The 13,769-nt window shown below is 51.8% G+C and overlaps 5 protein-coding genes across 5 annotated transcripts; 2 read left to right on the top strand and 3 right to left on the bottom strand.

Annotated features, from left to right (window-relative positions):
- Positions 1 to 106: 106 nt before the first annotated feature.
- On the bottom strand, positions 107 to 3,097 carry N7532_008544 (BTB domain and ankyrin repeat protein; the record flags this gene model as incomplete). Its single annotated transcript, XM_056621036.1, has 1 exon — positions 107 to 3,097. The coding sequence occupies one exon, from the start codon at positions 3,095 to 3,097 to the stop codon at positions 107 to 109; it is 2,991 nt and encodes a 996-aa protein (XP_056471842.1).
- A 26-nt stretch (positions 3,098 to 3,123) lies between these two features.
- Positions 3,124 to 4,791, bottom strand: N7532_008543 (uncharacterized protein; the record flags this gene model as incomplete). The annotated part of the gene is made up of 1 exon (XM_056621035.1): positions 3,124 to 4,791. The coding sequence occupies one exon, from the start codon at positions 4,789 to 4,791 to the stop codon at positions 3,124 to 3,126; it is 1,668 nt and encodes a 555-aa protein (XP_056471841.1).
- Positions 4,792 to 5,591: 800 nt separating this feature from the next.
- N7532_008542 (MFS general substrate transporter) lies at positions 5,592 to 7,734 on the bottom strand (the record flags this gene model as incomplete). Its single annotated transcript, XM_056621034.1, has 10 exons — positions 5,592 to 5,727; positions 5,793 to 5,962; positions 6,108 to 6,216; positions 6,291 to 6,533; positions 6,595 to 6,970; positions 7,038 to 7,189; positions 7,250 to 7,400; positions 7,457 to 7,474; positions 7,529 to 7,578; positions 7,619 to 7,734. The coding sequence occupies 10 exons, from the start codon at positions 7,732 to 7,734 to the stop codon at positions 5,592 to 5,594; spliced, it is 1,521 nt and encodes a 506-aa protein (XP_056471840.1).
- A 594-nt stretch (positions 7,735 to 8,328) lies between these two features.
- Positions 8,329 to 9,813, top strand: N7532_008541 (Clavaminate synthase-like protein; the record flags this gene model as incomplete). Its single annotated transcript, XM_056621033.1, has 6 exons — positions 8,329 to 8,383; positions 8,442 to 8,543; positions 8,656 to 8,824; positions 8,885 to 9,008; positions 9,069 to 9,496; positions 9,570 to 9,813. 6 exons carry the CDS (start codon positions 8,329 to 8,331, stop codon positions 9,811 to 9,813), a joined length of 1,122 nt encoding a protein of 373 aa, XP_056471839.1.
- A 1,225-nt stretch (positions 9,814 to 11,038) lies between these two features.
- N7532_008540 (uncharacterized protein) lies at positions 11,039 to 12,475 on the top strand (the record flags this gene model as incomplete). Its single annotated transcript, XM_056621032.1, has 1 exon — positions 11,039 to 12,475. One exon carries the CDS (start codon positions 11,039 to 11,041, stop codon positions 12,473 to 12,475), a length of 1,437 nt encoding a protein of 478 aa, XP_056471838.1.
- Between the last annotated feature and the right edge of the window lie 1,294 nt (positions 12,476 to 13,769).

Genomic DNA, 13,769 nt, shown 5'->3' with positions numbered 1-13,769 from the left:
CTACAAAAGTCTATCCTCCCACTACCACCCTCTCCCCACCAAAAAAAGAAAAAGAAAAAGAAATGTACTCTACTTCTTCGTCAAGCGGAGTTCCCAATATGAGCTACTACTGATTTCCCCGATCACGTCCTCGGCCGCGCTGATGTCCACCACGACGAGAATTCTTAACCCCGGCATGATTCCCAGCCTGGGTTTCTTGAGCCTGTGAAGACCCATGGCCATTCACGTTCCTTTTCGGGGTAGCTTGCGGTTGAGGCTGCTTTTGGCCCTCGGAATTGGCCTCTGGTGTGGTACTCTTATTACCCCGACGCTTGCGTGAACTGTTATAAGTACCTGACTCCTTTCCGCCACGTCCAGCTCTGCTGCCACCACGCTGCCTTTGCTTTTTTTGAGACTGTTCAGGATCAAGAAGGCCCTGCACACGTTTACTCTCTTGATCCCACCATGCCTGGAACTCCTGCTCGGCTTGGATTTCTTGCAAATTGTGCTTGGCCATGGCTGCTTCTCGGATCTCGTCTTTCTCTATTTGTTGCTGGTGCAAGATACTGGCCAGAGAGAAGGAGTTTCCGGATGGAGAGCGGGATGCTGAGTGTGGATCGGAGCGTGGAATGTGCCGGATTGACTGAATGGGAGGTTGTGGGGAGAGCTTTGGGAGGGAATCCTGTGAGGAGAACGAGTTTTTGGAGAGTGAAGATTGTATGTTCCCAGAAATACTGTGATTTTGTGATTGCACTGGTGTGGCAACTGGCTTTGAGCGAGGGATAGGTGTCCCAGCTACGGTCTGGCGCATGGTCATCGCGGGCTTTTGAACAGATTTTGACCCAGAAGCTGGAGTGGACGGTGCACTTTGACCAGGAAGCGGATCTTTGCCAGGAGTTGACGGTGTAGCTGGTGGTGGCAACTGCCATGGATTTCGCGATGCCTCCTTGGCCTTTTCCTCGGCAGCAAGCTTCTCCTGAATTTGCTGTTGCTGTTGTTGCTTCTTTCGCTCCTTTTGGGAAATCTTCTGCGTAAAGTTGCCAATACTCTCGCGCCGTCCAGCAGCCATGCCCAATGTCAAATTGGACACTCGAGATTGAGAAGTTTCGCCCATGATATCTTTGAGGTCCTTCTTACTGCTCGGAATTACAGGTGAGCCCCATGGTGCTGAAGATTCGGGAGGTGATCCAAGGGAGGGCTTTTGATGAAGTGCAATGGCCCGAGACTCGGTTGGAGACTCAGACAAGATGGCATCGCGTGTGGAGGACATTTGGGCGTCCAGGAAACTCTTCTCCTCAATCGACTGGGGTATGCTTGCCCCCAGCGCGGGAGAGTCGGGGTATGAACTTTCCCCTGGTCTCATACTCCGCATTGCAGCTTTACCCTTGATGAAATCACCAGGTGACAAGGCTGCCTCCTCATCCATTTGGAACATGAGGTCGCCGGTAGACTGCCTTGGCTTCAGCATAGGGCTAGCAGCCGAGCTATGAAGCTCCCGAGGCGTACTGGCCTTTGTCTTTCGAGAAGATACAGGTGTCTTGTCGTTTGCACCTTGTCGTGGCCGCACATCGTATGATTCCACCTGGCCGAGACGGGTTTGAAGTGCCATGGCATCGATGCGTCGTCTCTTGTCCCTATCAAGAGAGCTGACGATCTCCGGATATTTCTCAAAGACAAAGTCGTCGGAGTTACGCCCTCGGGAGATCGGATAGCAGGCCAGTTGATTTTCGTGACAGACCAGGTCAAGCTTCCGAAGCAGATCATCATCAAGGTCCAAATACTTATTTGCAAGCATAGTTTCGAGGTCGAGACAAATGTATTCCAGAGATGCCTCCTTGAGCTCGGACACGTAGATGGGAGCAACCGAATTGAGAAGGTAGGAAATATTGCGAGTGTTGACAAAACGACCAATCATCTTTTGACATATTTGTGACAGTCGATCGATCATCAATTCGTTGGCCACGTACGCGACATCCAGAAGCAAGTCGATGAAATCGTCAATTGTATTTACCCGAACTTGGTCAAACAATTGCTCGTCTGTGTCGGCATAGACATAGCGCAAGACAAAATCGAAAGTCGGGCGCTCGATATGTTGAAGGTCAACGTGTATCATTTCAGACGACCGACGAGAAGCGAGCCACCTGCCACCAGATAGGCCATGGAACAAGGTATCAAAAAATGGGCATCTTTGGCAGATCACCTGACTGTGTACTTTGACAGCATCTCCCTTCAGATCAACAACAACATCTGCATCGTCAAAGAACGTGTCGGATTTGATAGCATGAGCCATATCCGTTTTCAAGCTCCGTTGCGGCTCGACCATTAGTCTGGCTGCACGCTCCAGAGTTGGCAAGCCAAGATGTGTTGCAACCCGCATTACTTCGTTGCGAACCTGTCGGTAACGAGCCGCATTTGCAGGGGAGGTCTTCGCCAGATGCCAAACATCGAGTATGTCATCCGTGTACAGGAAGAACACGAGATTCATCGCAGTCAGGAAATCGGCTCCATGTAGTTTGATCTGAGTCTGTCCGTCCTTGCCGTATTCGATATCGAGAATTTCGGGTACAGTCGAATAATACGACTCTTGGAAATCATGAAGGGCCTTTCGAAGGACGGGGCTGCGACCCGTGAGAAGGAATTTGTGCACAGGAATGCGTGATTCAGAAGTAGACGTTGTGACCCAGACCATTCCAGCAGATTGCAGAGGCAGAAATTGGCTCTCCATATCCGATGAGAGTATAATAGCTCTTTTGATGACCGTTGCGGCGGAGAGCGGGACCGGATCATCTGTTGTATCCTGTGCTAGCATCGAATCGACATCTTCCAGGCCGGGAGTGATGAATGGTGAAAGAGGTAGCAGATCATCCCAAAGAGTACTCCGGCCGATGTGTACTTGTTCGCGAGTCACGTCGTAATCGCGCTGCGCCACAGCGTATGCTCCAAAGGCGTTGCTGCGGACAGCCACGGCCCGTGACAATCCTGGGATACGGGCAAACTTGTAATCCTTCGAGGATCCATCTTTGCGCTTCGTTCGCTTTTCTTTCCTCCATGCCGTTCCAGACGTGGTGCAAATGATGATGGACCCATCTTGGCCGACATCAACATCACTGGCAGCCATATGTGACCTTTTCACAGACCAAGCTCTCACGGGGGAGTCAATGAGTTGCGAATCTTCGCTGGGTTGGTGGTAGATGTTGAGGTAGAAGAGTTCTCTGGCTTGCTGACCTCAACAGTGAAAATCTCACCAGAACTCGACAAGGCACAGATCGTATTGCCTCCACTCGCGATCTTGACGACATGGTTAGTTGAATGATCATATCTTGTCGCCATGAAGCTGTCTCGGATGAAGCTCGAGCTGGCTTCCAACGGAAACGAGATCTTGGAGTATCCGTACTGCGAGAAAACCCAAACTTCATGACTTTGCAGTAGGATAGCGGTCGCACGATCGATAGCGGAAACCGCCTTGATGGGGCACTGGAATAAGGAAGCGCCGACACGACGAGGCGTTGTTTGAACTTCGAGTGACCTCGCGTCCGAGTCGACGAGTCCTAACTGGCCCTCGTTCTTGCCAAACGTATAAAGGCCCGAGTCACTGAAGACCACTGAGTGGATCGCCGAGGCTGCGGCGCCCATTATCTTTTCTCTTTTGAAGGTATTGAAGATCTGCCGAGGGGTAGTTTGGATAGGGACATCATTTCGGTTGCTTGTCCGAGGCAGACTGTAGCCCAGCTGACCGAATGTGTTGCTTCCCCAGCTGAAGATCTCACCCGTATCGGTGATGGCAAGACTGTGGTCTTGGCCGAGAGCGACTGACACAACAGCTTTGCCAGCCAAACCACCTGTCTCGATACAAACGAAGCCAAACCTGGTAGACTCGTCTCCAGTTCCCAGGCGGCCACCGGGCCCGAAACCACACATAAACAGGTTTGCTTCCGGGTCGTTCGTGATGATGGCGGTATGCAGCTTCGACATGACCACGTTTCGGTACTTCATCGGCTTGTTCTTAATGAGGGTCGGCAGTTCATCTGAAGAATCTTGATCGATCAGGTCTTGGAGACCGAAGCGTTCCATGCGTTCTTCATACTCGTGATAGAAGCGGTTCAATAGATGACCGGGTCGCTCGAGAGTGATCCGTTCCGGGAATTGTCGGTCGTCTTGGTCTCCCAGCCCAAGATTCAAGTTCTTGTTGCTGCCGAGTGTAAAGATCTCGTCCGCAGAGAAATCCGCGCCAATGTTCTTCGCGGAGCCGTCCCCAAGTGATCCATCTTCATCCTCATCCTCATTGTTCGATGCCGCGTTGGATGCCGTGTCGTCGACGTCGTCGGGGAGCCTGGAGCCAGGCCAGCGTGCCGAAGACCTGGAGAGGATCTGCTTAATGTCTCGGGAAGTGATGGTCGCACCATAGACGTCGAATGGCGAATATCCCTCGCGGTCTTTGATCTTGATCAGACTTCCGGTCTGACCGTGGCCAGATTTGCTGTTTCCCAGTCGTGTGAAATCCGTCTCGTTGTCGCGGATCATCAACGCTCTCGCGATTGAGGCATTCCCGGCGTATAATGCTCGGTGCAAAGCAGTCCACCCGCTTTCCCAGTCCTGCGCGTAGATGTCGATCAACGGATAGGCGTTGAGGAGTGTGTGTGCGAAGGTTGTGGCGGTAGGTTTCGGCGACGAAGCAACATGGTGTAGCAGCGTCCTACCGTGGTGATCGCGGGCATTCACATCCGGTCGCGGCCCTTTCGGGTCCGGCGTTGCGAGGAGCCGCTGGAAGCTCTCGACATCATCTTGGATGAAATACTCCCAAAGCTTGCTCATGTGTGCCCGGAAGCCGCGCGTGGCGATGACCGGGGACGAAAGGTGTCCCGAGTGGACGGGGGATTCGGGTGGTCGATGGCCGGGGGTGGCGTGCGAGTTATCGAGGCGGTTATGAGGAAGATGAACCGTTGCAAATGCCGTTAGAGAGGACTATGGACGAGAATGATGAACGGACGCGATCGCGGGGGATTTGAGGGTCAGCGCGGCTTTTCTTATCAGCCTCCGTCATGTTCCTGTGGAACCGAAAACCCACCAATCACACCCGGCAGGTCCGTCCATGCGCCGATGAAAGGCGATCGACTGGACTGCCTTTTTTGGTCCTTTTCGCTATGTCGAACAGGTCCCGCGTCTTTCCCCGTCAGATGCTAACGTCACATCCTCGCCCCGGTCAGAGTGCCCGGCAAACTCGGGATCCATGACGATGGACCCTCGAAATACATCAGTGTGGGCAATAATTTCATAATCGAAGATTCCTAGCTCGTATTTCGCCAGCGAGTGAACTCGGAGTGATGATTGCAAACATGTTTGGTATAAACAAAATTCAAAGTTGGCGCGCCACTTCTCGGCGGTCCATGATGCACGTGGTAGAGAGAATGCATTCCTCAGGATGGTCAAAATACGGGAGGTAATTAGCTAATTAACTAACTGAGGGACCCAGTGCAAGGTAAGCTAGCAGAAGTGCGGGGAAGGTGCTACTGCATGCACGTGCATACCAGAAGTATACGGCCAATGATACTGGGCAGAATAGATGAACTATATGTTCCGTTCCTGTACGTTGAGAAGCTATTACTGTTACCAGATTACTCTCCTTCCTTGGGTATAGTTTTCGAAGCGGATTCACCAGCTTTGGAATCTGCTCCATCACCAATAATGATTGTCTCCCCGTCCTCGTCGCTGTGTTCCTGGCTATCACGGGCTGAGCGCTTTCGTTGGTCTCTTTGTCGAGTATTAGCGGTGATCGGCAAGAGTAAGATTGCTATTCTTATAAAGTCGCAACATACCGTCGGTGGATCAGAATGGCCGAGATAAAACCGGCCCAAAGGAGGAAATAGAACACAAAGGTGACAGGCCACCCTTTTCTCCACCGTGGTGCACCGTCTGGTCCGGCAGTTGGGAAAAGCAGGAGTGGAACCCAGATTTGAAAAGAATAGCCAAAGGTCATCATCGAGCCCTGTTTAATGATGAAGTCAGTCTTCCAGTCATCATTGAGTGCACAGCTACTGGTATTCCAGATGTTGTCTCAGGTCAAATCGAATGGGATCAATGCCACGTGGCAGGGCTTAGTCTGAAGTATAAAGCCAGGATGAGAGACATACCATAATGAGGGCCCGCTCCTCAGAATCACCTCGGACAATCGTGTTCACCGTCGAATACAGAATGGGACTTAAGCAGCTTGAAATTCCGAAAAGATACCACGCGAAAAATCTGGAAAATATGATTAGTGTTTGAACATGAGAAAGGCAAAAGGTACATAAGATCACTTTTGATGGGTAACTTACTTCAATGCGGGCGGAATATTCCAAATAATCATGCAAAGCGTCGAGAAAAGAACGCAGATAGACGCCAGAGTGTAGATGAGCCATGCTGGGTATATAGCTGCAATTGTCGACCCAAGCCAAGAAGCAACGATCTGGATGGCATAGATCACAGTTGGAAGTTGGTTAATCTTGGTGACCGAATATCCTTCTGCTTTCAACCACAGGTTCATGTATGACGAAGGGTAGGAGGAAATGATCATGCACCTGTAGAAACAAGATGTCAAATTTTATTTCCTGCAGCAGTCTTGAGTTGGTGTTCACTCACGCATAACATAGAACGAAAACCCAAATATGCCACCGCTTCAAAGATCGCCCGAGCACATCGAGATCAAGCTTGCCTGGTCGCCGAATCTTCGCTCTGGCAGCCCTCTCCTTCGCTAGCGAAATATCACTCTCGGACAAATAAAACGGACGGGGCGACTCTGCGATGCCAGGGAAAATCAAAAATCCAATAAGGGCCACGGGGATTGTGAATATGCCGTCAATGATGAACAGCCATCGCCAACCGGGCATCCCGCCGACACCAGACAGGTTAGTGTATGCCGCTGCCTGGAGATACCCGCTGACCATGCTTCCCAATGGATTGCAAATAAACCAAGCACCGGCTCGCTTGAACAGCTCAGGTCCAGAATACCAGGAACCTTCAGAAAATACCAGTCAGTATGCTTAATGGCGGGTATGAGCGTAAGTCCATCCAGATGTATTTACCCAGGATAAAATGGGTCCCCGCAAAGACAGGAGCTTCGAGCATTCCCACTAAGAATCGGAGAGCGTAGATCTGGTTGACATTTGTGACGCGGCTTTGGGCAAAGGTACAAATACCCCAGAGTATCTCTAGTGTCGGAAGTAGCCAGCGAGCTCTGCGGCCCAGGTCAGTCTCAAGTACTGCCACGAGAGAAAATGGCCCCGTCTATACTCACAGCTTTGGACGCGACATCAACAAAAGTCCGGGTACCTGAAACACCACATATGCCGTGAAATAGCAGACATTGAAGTAGTTGAGTTCGTTTCCGTAAAGACCGAAGTCTTCTTTCAGACCACTAACGTAGGCATTGCTAATATTGGTCTGATCTGTATAGACACAATCAACTGGTGAATTTGAAAGACTCCACTCGCTGAATTCTTACCCAAATATTTAACGAAGACTGCGACGGTCAGTAAATTTCTCTGGTTTCTTGGGGGATTGGAAAGGTACTCACAGCATAAGCAAGCGAAAATCAGAATTGACAAATCAAGCTTGAAAAGTAATCTGCAAATGTCAGCACTGTGCCTTCAATTGTCGATTGTACCGGCATTTCGCTGACTTTCGTTCCTCAGATGGATATTCCGACGGATACCAATTGACGATCTCCTTCAACCCCCGGGGCAGGGACGGTCCACCCGATTTGGGCTTTACCTCAGCCATGCCCCTTCTGATGAGTAAAAATATTCAGAGATTTGTTTTCGGAGAATATCTTAACCGGGGGGTGCAAGGGTTAGTGTCTGCAGCTGCATTTGTTTTAAATGTTCCGCATCCTGAGATCAGAGAAGAATTCAAAGACCCAGGCCCGTCGGTAGCTCTTTGTAAGTCCTCCAAACCCTGTCGCCATCGGAATCTGTCCGAGTAGTAGTAGCATCATTGTCCTTCGTCTCGAGGAGAAAGGCGCTGTGGCGGGAGAGCTAGGGATCTCACTGGCAGACGGATAGAATCATTTCTTCCAAGTTGTTGACTGCGACATGTCAACAGAGTATGGCGTGCCCGGCTCCTGCCTTAAGGCGGATGGTTTTTGCATCCGATGATTAGCCGGTATTGCACCTCTCATTCGATAAGAGATGACGTGCTTCAAGTACGTATGCTTTTGTTTGGTCTAGAAGTGCGGGGTTGGCATCGCTGCTGAATGGTGGTCTGGTCCTTATATGTGGTGCACATGCTGCCAGTGGAGTTGCCTGATTACTGGCGTATTGCTCACCACCACTTTGAAAATTTACTTGGCAATTTTAAGATACAGATACCGAAATCATGCCCGCAAGAATTATGGACAGCTATGATCATGTCCCAGTAACGAAAGAAGATTGTAAGATAGTCCCAAATCGCGACCAGTTCCTTTCATCCCATCGTCCTAACCAAAAAAGTGGACTGGGCCGAGCTCGTCACTCTCGACCTGAGCGAATATGAGCAACCCGGTGGTGAAAAGGCTTTAGTCGAGAAGCTCGAGCATGCTGTACGACATGTCGGTGAGTATTCTACCTCATCTTTTGCTTCGTTCCTTTTGCCCGATCACTATTAATCGCATTGGCGCCAAGGCTTTTTCTATGTCAGATCACTATTAATCGCATTGGCGCCAAGGCTTTTTCTATGTCAAGAACTTCAACATCAGCCAAGAAGAGGTTGACCGTCAATTTGCTCTGGGCCGAGAGTTCTATGCGTTGCCACTTGAGGAGAAGCTCAAGTATCACAACGCAGATGACCTCGTCCGAGGCGAGTATAACGGATACCGGCCGGCTGGGCATCGCATGTAGGTTCTCGAACAACGCGTTATTGGCCAATCAACGGTCAGCTAAAGATGGAACTATAGCCTTGGAAATGGCATCAAAGATAATGTACAGGTGTACAATATTCCCAAGTTTGATGGTCACCATCAGCGACAGCAACCCCCAATTCTCTCCGATCACATTGCCGAAATTGAGGCTTTCAGCCGCGTATGCGCCTAGCTTCTTGAATATTCAATTCTGTGTCAATTCACTAACTGTGTATTCCAGAAATGCCACACTGAAGTAGTGGAAAAGCTTCTCCACCTATTCGCCATTCTTCTTGAGCTCCCGGACCAGGACCAGCTGGTTCGCGATCATCAGTACGATGTTCGCGGAGAGGATCACTTGCGCTACATGCATTACGCCGCGCGCAGCGCCGAAGAGAACAAGAAAGTTGGGAGCCTGTATAGTCCAGGACATACCGACCTCGGCACTGTCACCCTTCTTTTCCGACAGCCCGTGGCCGCTCTGCAAATTCTCAGCTCCGAAGGCAACTGGAAGTGGGTGCGTCCTCAGGACGGGACCATCACCATCAATACCTGCGATGCCCTGACAGCACTGACGGGCGGTCTGATCAAATCGAGCATTCACCGTGTACATGCACCCCCCGTAGACCAAGCCCATGTCGATCGATTGGGCGTTCTATATTTTGCTCGGTGAGTCATAATGAAAACTGCTCCATCTTTGTGGCGCCAAAAAGCCATAGGTCATAGCTGATTTTTGAAATAGACCCAATAACCATGTTGTCCTGGACCCGATCCAGAATAGCCCACTGCTCAGCCGACTTGGATTGACGCAGAATGTTTTTACCGAGCTTGGTCAACACCTGACAACTGAGCAGTGGGTCAAGGTCCGACAGACTCAGCAGCAACGACGGAACCGGGATGTCAAGGTTTCGGATGACGGGAAGTATACTTACGGGGAAAAAGATCTCGAGATTCTCCCTGGCCTACAGGCTAAGATCTACAACTGAGCAGCGAAATATCTCATGGTAGAGACAATCTATGCGCGCTATCGCCCTTCGTCTCAACTGTTGCCATCCAAAATTTAAATAGACTTATGTAGCTGAAATTGGAAACTGTATAAGTTCACAACCGTATGATTTCGGAGCCTAACCCTGCACATTTCGGAGATGAGGATTGTTTGCATAAACTTTGACGTCTACCCATGGTTCCAAATAAATATAGTTCTTCCGACGAACATAATCTAGGCTCTCGGAGGCCATGTCTGCGAAGCGTGGGTTACTGAACAGGATTATTTTAACTTTGAAATGTGCAGCGAGGACCCTGTTGTCAATCAGGGGACCATCGGGACTATCATGCACAATATATTTATGCTGGGACGAACAGGTGATGCGGGGGCTGCCTCATACTGCGTATATTGGGTGAGCTATTAATCGCCATGTCAAATTTGCATAGGGCGACTGGATACCTCGAGTGGGCTTGTTTCTGAAAGAGTGGGGGTTCAACCGTTCTTCAAGGACGACCTCCAAATTAAAGCTTCGACTTCCTGTTCCTGAAACACAGCCCAGCGTGGAAGGTGTGCTCAATCTTGAGTGGTCCCAAAACGGTTAGCCTAAGCCCTAGCCAGCTAATCGATCAGCAAGGGATGGGAACTCACCATGGAATCAGAAAAAGCAAGCCAAGAAATACCGCATTCGCGCATCTGACAATATCACCTGTACCATCACTACAGCCTCATCGCAAATGACTCTGACTCCGACGGCCGTCTTCGGTCGCAGTCATCAAAAGCCCTAATGTCGATCTCTCGAAGGAGTAAACAAGGCGACAGCCTGGGGGTGCGGGGTCAGCGCCGATCGCCCAGGTTTTCGCCCAGGTTTTCCCCCGGCTCTTCCCCAGAACGCACGTAGACGAAGACAACCCAGGCACACAACCACCCGAGTGCTGTGAAACATGCCCCGGAGAAGCATTGTGCGCAGGGGCCTAAGATCATCATGGCCTGCATTGTCGAATCAGGCCCGCGCCCGCCGACGTATAGGGTCGTATAGAACGCCGTCAGGATGCAGGAACATCTCAGGGGGATGATGATCAACACTCGAAATTGGGCTGCCTCGGTAGAGTGTGGGGGATCACATTCACAGGAATCGCAGTGCGGTGGATATTTATCCTGATACCATCCGACTTTTTCTCACGGTGGGAATCATCCGCAGCCCTGACCATCTTCCTATACGCCTCAGCATGGTCTACTCCGCCGGCCCTTCGGTGCGCCGCATCATGTTAGCCCTCGGGGCCTTCATGCTGGCCATTGCTTCTGCCCGGCCTACCGTTGCCCGGACTAGCCCTCGACTTGCAACTCGGGCGCCAAAAGCCCCTAGTGATGATCCGTTCTATCAACCTCCTGTTGGGTTTGAGAACGAGGTCCCTGGGACCATCCTGCGACAGCGCAATGTCAGCGTGGCCTTCTTAGGACTAATCCCGGACCCGGTCGAGGCCTTCCAGCTCCTCTATCGGACGACTGCCATCAATGGATCGGCCATTGCGACAGTGACCACGATCTTCAAGCCGTCGTCGCCCAAGAAGGATCGATTCGTCTCCTTCCACACGGCCTATGACAGCTCCGCGACGATCTGCAACCCCAGTTACAACTACCAGCTCGGAGCGGCACAGACGGATATCATTTCCTCGGCAGAGCAATTGATCATCCAGGCGTACCTCTTGCTAGGCTATATTGTCGCGTCGCCTGACTATGAGGGGCCCGATGCGGCCTTCGGTCCGGGTCATCTGGAAGGCATGGGTGTGTTGGATAATATGCGTGCCGTAAGCAATTTCGGAGACCACCTTGATCTGACGAGCGACAACCCGATGATTGTCGGCACTGGTTACTCCGGCGGTGCCATTGCCACCGGTTGGGCTGCCTCCCTCCAGCCAAGTTATGCCCCTGAGTTGCACATCAAGGGCTGGGTGCAGGGCGGTACCCCCTCAAACCTGACGGGCACCCTGGTCTTCATCGACAACACGCTTTTCAGCGGATTTATTCCGGCGGCCGTCGTGGGTCTGGCGATGCCCAGTGCCTACGGAGCCGAATTGACGCCTGTCATCAACAAGGTGCTGACCTCCCATGGGCGGGAAGTGCTGCAGTCTGCGAAGAAGAACTGCGCCGTGGGCGATATCCTTCAATTCTCAGAACAGTCTCTGTTCTCGAAGGACGTTCAGACAATGGGTTATGGGCTGCTCGAGGAGCCAACCATCAAATCCGTGTTGAGCAAGAATATTCTGGGCGCGAATAAGAAGGAGACCCCGACAGCGCCCGTGTTTGTGTACCACGCCACGCAAGACGAGGTCATCCCCTACTCGAACGCATCGACCATGGTCAACTCGTGGTGCAACAACGGGGCCGACGTCAAGTTCACGACTTACGGCAATGGAGGGCACGCGACCACAGAAGTGATCGCCTTGCCCGAGGCGATTCAGTTCATCGAGGCTGCCTTTGCGGGCACGACGGAGAACGGGTGCTCGCACAACACGGAGCTGGCGAGTATTCTCAACCCGCTGGCGCTGGGAGTCGAGCTCGAGCCGATCCTCACCAAGCTGATTGATGTGCTTGCTGCGCTGGGGCGACGCGACTCGGCTGTCAAGCAGGACCCGAATGTTCTGAAGGACGTGGTGACCTGGTAGACTGTTGCGTTGTGAGTGCGTGGTGGTGGAGTGTGTTGGGATAGTGCATCGGTGCCTGTAGTCCCGGGAAAGGTGGGGGGGTAGTAGTGCTTGGGACGGGACCATAAGACTAAACACTATGCTACCTAGGCAAGGTACCCAGGGTAAGGTACCTTGTGTGTGTCACTTGGCGGAACCAGGCCCGACCAGGTATATATTGTGGATAATACGGAATATACTGATGGATCTAATGTCGATGAAATTCTCATGATAATCTCGATATCCAGTGTATATACTATTCAATAGAACATTCCATGTGTCCAACCCTAGGGTAGGAAGTGTATGTTGATGACTCGCAATTAAACTTCTCTCCCTGGCGTGCTCGTTTGCGTCATTTCTCCGCGGCTCTGCTGCCGGGCGCTGCTGCAGCCCGCTGCAGACTCGAGATATGATCGGTCACGCAGAAACAAGGCAGCCATTCGGAGGGCCGCGAGCACGGGGCACCCAACCCCTATCAGAACACATATGACACTGCGACCTTACTGTATACTGCCAGATGGGGTGGGCCAGACCCAGACAATGCCAGTAGAAGAGTCGAGTGGAGGCCGTCGATCCTCGTCAGCTGCCCACCGGGTTATCTCGAGCGGTGAGCGGAGATCGCAGGATTGCCCTTACCTAGGTGTACCTTGGGAAGGGAGAAGCAGCTTAGAAACAGCGCGCAGAGAGACCCTAAAAAAGCCAAAAAAGCAACGAGAGACCGTAGATTAAAAAAAGAAAACAACAAAAGGAAAAACGCGGAGATGCGTATAAGAAGGCCGTTTGCACCGATCACCTGGGGTGGCGTTCCAGGCTGACTGGGCCTGGCACATTCGCCAGTCACCGGGTGTGCGTCACAGCAGCACTCCCTTCCTACACATCTCCCCGTTTATATAGACCCAGGTCGCCATGGCTCCCTCGTTTTCTGACATCTCATAGGTGCTGCCGCCGACCAACCTTGGAAGACTGCACCAGTGCGAGTAACCACGAGTCGTAGTTCTGCCTCTCCCGTTCTGCCTCTGGTCGATGCGGAGAAGCTCCCCAGGCTCCGAAGGTCCCATCCCAGTCCGCCTTGGTCTAGATCTTCTTCTTTCGACCATGTCCGCTGCTGCCTCCATTGCTGCAGTCCGTTGATTCACTTTCGCTGGAACATCCCGTCGGCACATCTCAAGCAAATCCGCTTTTTTTGTTTCTGTTAGCATGGCCGTCGGCGCCGGCCCCACCGTCTCGTTGCCCTTCTGATAACACAATCGCGCGCCGGAAGCTCCTCTTCTCCTCC

This window comes from Penicillium argentinense (genome assembly GCF_028826775.1).
Source record: "Penicillium argentinense strain IBT 30761 chromosome Unknown utg000009l_segment0_segment0, whole genome shotgun sequence".
Taxonomy (NCBI): Eukaryota; Fungi; Ascomycota; class Eurotiomycetes; order Eurotiales; family Aspergillaceae; genus Penicillium; species Penicillium argentinense.
The sequence above is the reverse complement of the archived record's forward strand: the minus strand, read 5'-3'. Positions and strand labels throughout refer to the sequence as shown.